Source organism: Doryrhamphus excisus, chromosome 4, assembly GCF_030265055.1.
Source record: "Doryrhamphus excisus isolate RoL2022-K1 chromosome 4, RoL_Dexc_1.0, whole genome shotgun sequence".
NCBI classification, from domain to species: Eukaryota; Metazoa; Chordata; class Actinopteri; order Syngnathiformes; family Syngnathidae; genus Doryrhamphus; species Doryrhamphus excisus.
In genome coordinates, this window is record NC_080469.1 from 18471285 (window position 1) to 18478010 (window position 6726).

Genomic DNA, 6726 nt, shown 5'->3' on the forward strand with positions numbered 1-6726 from the left:
CAAAAAACCCCGCAGCGTCACGTATTTTCGGTTTTAACTGAGCGTGCGCGCTCCCGCGAGGTGGATGCAAAATCCGGCAGGCATGCAAAACTCGGCACAACACCGGATTTTGCATCCACCTCGCGGGAGCGCGCACGCTCAGTTAAAACCGAAAATACGTGACGCTGCGGGGTTTTTTGGCCACAGGACTTCACGATAATGAAGATATTATACTTTGTGTCTCCTTTATCATTTACTATGAAACATCTAAAGCACACAGTATATGAAAACTTCGATTTATTGGCTTGGTATTTGTTTGGTATGTCAAGCATTTGACGCATGCGTATTCAGGAATACGGTGAGTGGAGCGGGTTAGACATTTACAATGTAATTGTGGCGCTTTGTAACACATTTCTTCCGCCATTTAGGTATTTCTGCATAACTAATGACAAATATGAAATGTGGAAGTATTTACCTATTCATTTTGTGGCCAAGAGCTGACGTAATTTCTATGAGGCATGATGCAACAGTCGATCTCACCCGTTTGACATACTTTGGACTGTAAAATGAAAAATAAAAGTGTTGAACTTGGGGGCTCCACTCATTCATTCATTATGTGGAAACACAATGGTTATTTGGTGAATTTTAAATTCCCCATCAACAAATATGGGTGCATGCATTCTATGGCAGGGCAGACTTTTGACCTGCCGAGATTTGCATCCACCCCTATTTGGGCTGAGATAACTTCTACATGTCTATAGTTCACATGATTTACTTTAAAGACATCCACCTATCATGTGGACTTCATCTTTGGACCAAAAAAGTTTCCCATCAGCAAATAGGGGGTGCATGCATTTTATGGCAGGGCGGATTTTGACCTGCCGAGATTTGCATGCACCCCCTGTTTGGACTAAGATGAGTTCTACATGTCTATCATTTGAACAAAAAAGTTCCCCAATAGGAAATATGGGGTGCATGCATTCTACAGTGGGTGGATTTTGACCTGCCGAGATTTGCATGCACCCCCCACTTGGACCAGTATAACTGCTACATGTCTATAGTTCACATTATTGACTTTAAAGACATCCATCGCTCATGTGGATGTCATCATTTGAACAAAAAAGTTCCCATATTGGAAATATGGGGTGCATGCATTTTACGGCAGGGCGGATTTTGTGCCTGCCGAGATTTGCATGCACCCCCTATTTGGACTAAGATAACTTCTATATGTCTATAGTTCACATGATTTACTTTAAAGACATCCATCTCTCATGTGGACTTCATCATTTGAACAAAAAAGTTCCCTAACAGCAAATATGGGGTGCATGCATTTTATGGCAGGGCGGATTTTGTGCCTGCCGAGATTTGCATGCACCCCCTATTTGGACTAAGATAACTTCTACATGTCTATAGTTCACATGATTTACTTTAAAGACATCCATCTCTCATGTGGACTTCATCTTTGAACCAAAAAAGTTCCCATATTGGAAATATGGGGTGCATGCATTTTACGGCAGGGCAGATTTTTGACCTGCCAAGATTTGCATCCACCCCTATTTGGACTAGGATAACTTCTACATGTCTATAGTTCACATGATTTACTTTAAAGACATCCATCTCTCATGTGGACTTCATCATTTGAACAAAAAAGTTCCCTAACAGCAAATATGGGGTGCATGCATTTTATGGCAGGGCGGATTTTGTGCCTGCCGAGATTTGCATGCACCCCCTATTTGGACTAAGATAACTTCTACATGTCTATAGTTCACATGATTTACTTTAAAGACATCCATCTCTCATGTGGACTTCATCTTTGAACCAAAAAAGTTCCCATATTGGAAATATGGGGTGCATGCATTTTACGGCAGGGCAGATTTTTGACCTGCCAAGATTTGCATCCACCCCTATTTGGACTAGGATAACTTCTACATGTCTATAGTTCACATGATTTACTTTAAAGACATCCATCTCTCATGTGGACTTCATCATTTGAACAAAAAAGTTCCCTAACAGCTAATATGGGGTGCATGCATTTTATGGCAGGGCAGATTTTGTGCCTGTCGAGATTTGCATGCACCCCCTAGTTGGACTAGGATAACTTCTACATGTCTATAGTTCACATGATTTACTTTAAAGACATCCATCTGTCATGTGGACTTCATCTTTGGACCAAAAAAGTTCCCATATAGGAAATATGGGGTGCATGCATTTTACGGCAGGGCGGATTTTGTGCCTGCCGAGATTTGCATGCACCCCCTATTTAGACCAGCGTAATTTCTACGTCTATACTTCACATGATTTACTTTGAAGACATCCATCTCTCATGTGGACTTCATCATTTGAACAAAAAAGTTCCCATATAGGAAATAGGGGGTGCATGCATTTTACGGCAGGGCGGATTTTGTGCCTGCCGAGATTTGCATCCACCCCTATTTGGACTAAGATAACTTCTACATGTCTATAGTTCACATGATTTACTTTAAAGACATCCATCTCTCATGTGGACTTCATCTTTGGACCAAAAAAGTTGTCTTCAGTTTGCTCAGTGTATCCTAGAAGACCAGCCCCTGACCTTAGATACCAGCAAAGGGGCTGTCAACAACATGCGAGAAGAGATTGCCAAAACTCTTCTCCGTGAATCAGGTGTGCTACCGTTTGCCTTCTTTTGTTTGTGTTAAAATTCATTATCAAAGGGACAGTTTGTGGATTTTTTGTCAAATTAATTAACGTTTTTTTTGTGTGCGTGTATGTTTTGTTTTTTAATTAGAATCCCTCAAGAACCTGTGCCACCATTGTGGGTCTGAGGAAACGGACGACATGCTATGGGTAATGACATTAAATTGAACATATCAGAACACATACAGTACTTAACAAGCCAACTTGTACTAATTGTACTTAGTACTATTGTAGTGATAGTAATGCCTACAGTAAAAGACGGATGTGAATAACACCTTAAATGTTTGTCATTTTCAGATTGGCTGTGACAACTGCAGCAGGTGGTACCACCACAGTTGCTTAGGTCAGCCACCACTTGATGCGGACTATCTCTGTCCTCTCTGTCTGTAAGGCGGGCAGAAGACCATTGAGTGTGTGTTTATGTGTTTTGCTGATGGATCATGTATATTTCTCTACTGTATATAGTTTAAAACAATTTTCACACAATTCAAATATTTTCATATAAAGTTTTCGTATAAAACATTTTCCTGCTCCTATTTATTTTTGGGGACATTTTGTGCACACATTATTTTAAAAGCAAATTGGCATACTGCCGTAAAATGCATGCACCCCGATTTGCTCTTGAAGAACTTTTCTGTTCAAATGATGAAGTCCACATGACAGGTGGGTGTCTTCAAAGTAAATCATGTGAACTATAGAGATGTAGAAGTTATCTTAGTCCAAATAGGGGGTGCATGCAAATCTCGGCAGGTCAAAAATCCGCCCTGCCGTAAAATGCATGCACCCCATATTTCCAATATGGGAACTTTTTTGGTTCAAAGATGAAGTCCACATGAGAGATGGATGTCTTTAAAGTAAATCATGTGAACTATAGACATATAGAAGTTATCTTAGTCCAAATAGGGGTGGATGCAAATCTCGGCAGGCACAAAATCCGCCCTGCCATAAAATGCATGCACCCCATATTTCCTATATGGGAACTTTTTTGGTTCAAAGATGAAGTCCACATGAGAGATGGATGTCTTTAAAGTAAATCATGTGAACTATAGACATGTAGACATTTGGCTGGTCCAAGTAGGGGGTGCATGCAAATCTCGGCAGGTCAAAATCCACCCTGCCGTAAAATGCATGCACCCCATATTTGCTGTTAGGGAACTCATTCATTCATTCATTTTCTACCGCTTTTTCCTCACGAGGGTCGCGGGGGGTGCTGGAGCCTATCCCAGCTGTCTTCGGGCGAGAGGCGGGGTACACCCTGGACTGGTGGCCAGCCAATCACAGGGCACATATAGACAAACAACCATTCACACTCACATTCATACCTATGGACAATTTGGAGTGGCCAATTAACCTAGCATGTTTTTGGAATGTGGGAGGAAACCGGAGTACCCGGAGAAAACCCACGCATGCACGGGGAGAACATGCAAACTCCACAAAGAGATGGCCGAGGGCGGGGACCGAACCCTGGTCTCCTAGCTGTGAGGTCTGCGCACTAACCACCAGACCGCCGTGCCGCCCTGTTAGGGAACTTTTTTGTTCAAATGATAGACATGTAGAAGTTATCTTAGTCTAAATAGGGGGTGCATGCAAATCTCGGCAGGTCAAAAATCTGCCCTGCAGGCATGCAAAACTCGGCACAACACCGGATTTTGCATCCACCTCGCGGGAGCGCGCACGCTCAGTTAAAACCGAAAATATGTGACGCTGCGGGGTTTTTTGGCCACAGGACTTCACGATAATGAAGACATTATACTTTGTGTCTCCTTTATTATTTACTATGAAACATCTAAAGCACACAGTATATGAAAACTTCGATTTATTGGCTTGGTATTTTTTGGGTATGTCAAGCATTTGACGCATGCGTATTCAGGAATACGGTGAGTGGAGCGGGGTTAGACATTTACAATGTAATTGTGGCGCTTTGTAACACATTTCTTCCGCCATTTAGGTATTTCTGCATAACTAATGACAAATATGAAATGTTGAAGTATTTACCTATTCATTTTGTGGCCAGGAGCTGACGTAATTTCAATGAGGCATGATGCAACAGTCGCTCTCACCCGTTTGACATACTTTGGACTGTAAAATGAAAAATAAAAATGTTGAACTTGGGGGCTCCACTCATTCATTCATTATGTGGCAACACAATGGTTATTTGGTGAATTTTAAATTCCCCATCAACAAATATGGGTGCATGCATTCTATGGCAGGGCAGATTTTGTGCCTGCCGAGATTTGCATCCACCCCTATTTGGACTAAGATAACTTCTACATGTCTATAGTTCACATGATTTACTTTGAAGACATCCATCTCTCATGTGGACTTCATCATTTGAACAAAATAGTTCCCATATTGGGAATATGGGGTGCATGCATTTTACGGCAGGGCGGATTTTGTGCCTGCCGAGATTTGCATGCACCCCCTACTTGGACCAGAGTAACTTCTATATGTCTATAGCTCACATGATTTACTTTGAAGACATCCATCTGTCATGTGGACTTTATCATTTGAACAAAAAAGTTCCCATATTGGAAATATGGGGTGCATGCATTTTACGGCAGGGCAGATTTTTGACCTGCCGAGATTTGCATCCACCCCCTATTTGGACTAAGATAACTTCTACATGTCTATAGTTCACATGATTTACTTTAAAGACATCCATCTCTCATGTGGACTTCATCTTTGGACCAAAAAAGTTCCCATATTGGAAATATGGGGTGCATGCATTTTACGGCAGGGCAGATTTTGACCTGCCGAGATTTGCATGCACCCCCTACTTGGACTAAGATAACTTCTACATCTCTATAGTTCACATGATTTACTTTGAAGACACCCACCTGTCATGTGGACTTCATCATTTGAACAGAAAAGCTCTTCAAGAGCAAATCGGGGTGCATGCATTTTTTAGTATGCCAATTTGCTTTTAAAATAATGTGTGCACAAAATGTCCCCAAAAAGAAATAGGAGCAGGAAAATGTTTTATACGAAAACTTTATATGAAAATATTTGAATTGTGTGAAAATTGTTTTAAACTATATACAGTAGAGAAATATACATGATCCATCAGCAAAACACATAAACACACACTCAATGGTCTTCTGCCCGCCTTACAGACAGAGAGGACAGAGATAGTCCGCATCAAGTGGTGGCTGACCTAAGCAACTGTGGTGGTACCACCTGCTGCAGTTGTCACAGCCAATCTGAAAATGACAAACATTTAAGGTGTTATTCACATCCGTCTTTTACTGTAGGCATTACTATCACTACAATAGTACTAAGTACAATTAGTACAAGTTGGCTTGTTAAGTACTGTACGTGTTCTGATATGTTCAATTTAATGTCATTACCCATAGCATGTCGTCCGTTTCCTCAGACCCACAATGGTGGCACAGGTTCTTGAGGGATTCTAATTTAAAAAAAAACATACACGCACACAAAAAAAACGTTAATTAATTTGACAAAAAATCCACAAACTGTCCCTTTGATAATGAATTTTAACACAAACAAAAGAAGGCAAACGGTAGCACACCTGATTCACGGAGAAGAGTTTTGGCAATCTCTTCTCGCATGTTGTTGACAGCCCCTTTGCTGGTATCTAAGGTCAGGGGCTGGTCTTCTAGGATACACTGAGCAAACTGAAGACAACTTTTTTGGTCCAAAGATGAAGTCCACATGAGAGATGGATGTCTTTAAAGTAAATCATGTGAACTATAGACATGTAGAAGTTATCTTAGTCCAAATAGGGGTGCATGCAAATCTCGGCAGGCACAAAATCCGCCCTGCCGTAAAATGCATGCACCCCCTATTTCCTATATGGGAACTTTTTTGTTCAAATGATGAAGTCCACATGAGAGATGGATGTCTTTAAAGTAAATCATGTGAACTATAGACATGTAGAAATTACGCTGGTCTAAATAGGGGGTGCATGCAAATCTCGGCAGGCACAAAATCCGCCCTGCCGTAAAATGCATGCACCCCATATTTCCAATATGGGAACTTTTTTTGTCCAAAGATGAAGTCCACATGACAGATGGATGTCTTTAAAGTAAATCATGTGAACTATAGACATGT

At 41.1% G+C, this 6726-nt stretch overlaps 2 protein-coding genes across 2 annotated transcripts; one reads left to right on the plus strand and one right to left on the minus strand.

Annotated features, from left to right (window-relative positions):
• Positions 1 to 2342: 2342 nt before the first annotated feature.
• On the plus strand, positions 2343 to 3150 carry LOC131128593 (uncharacterized). Its single transcript, XM_058071573.1, has 3 exons — positions 2343 to 2622; positions 2747 to 2805; positions 2953 to 3150. Exons 1-3 carry the CDS (start codon positions 2478 to 2480, stop codon positions 3043 to 3045), a joined length of 297 nt encoding a protein of 98 aa, XP_057927556.1. The 5' UTR covers positions 2343 to 2477; the 3' UTR covers positions 3046 to 3150.
• Positions 3151 to 5628: 2478 nt separating this feature from the next.
• Positions 5629 to 6494, minus strand: LOC131128592 (uncharacterized). The gene is made up of 3 exons (XM_058071572.1): positions 6185 to 6494; positions 6003 to 6061; positions 5629 to 5855 (listed from the first exon to the last, which is right to left on the minus strand). The coding sequence occupies exons 1-3, from the start codon at positions 6327 to 6329 to the stop codon at positions 5763 to 5765; spliced, it is 297 nt and encodes a 98-aa protein (XP_057927555.1). The 5' UTR covers positions 6330 to 6494; the 3' UTR covers positions 5629 to 5762.
• Between the last annotated feature and the right edge of the window lie 232 nt (positions 6495 to 6726).

Excerpts from the sequence above, each read along its gene's own strand:
- LOC131128593 (XM_058071573.1), top strand. The coding sequence starts at position 2,478 with ATGTGGACTTCATCTTTGGACCAAAAAAGTTGTCTTCAGTTTGCTCAG. Across the intron at positions 2,623-2,746 it reads AACTCTTCTCCGTGAATCAG|AATCCCTCAAGAACCTGTGC; the intron begins GTGTGCTACCGT and ends TTTTTTAATTAG. Across the intron at positions 2,806-2,952 it reads AAACGGACGACATGCTATGG|ATTGGCTGTGACAACTGCAG; the intron begins GTAATGACATTA and ends TGTCATTTTCAG.
- LOC131128592 (XM_058071572.1), bottom strand. The coding sequence starts at position 6,329 with ATGTGGACTTCATCTTTGGACCAAAAAAGTTGTCTTCAGTTTGCTCAG. Across the intron at positions 6,062-6,184 it reads AACTCTTCTCCGTGAATCAG|AATCCCTCAAGAACCTGTGC; the intron begins GTGTGCTACCGT and ends TTTTTAAATTAG. Across the intron at positions 5,856-6,002 it reads AAACGGACGACATGCTATGG|ATTGGCTGTGACAACTGCAG; the intron begins GTAATGACATTA and ends TGTCATTTTCAG.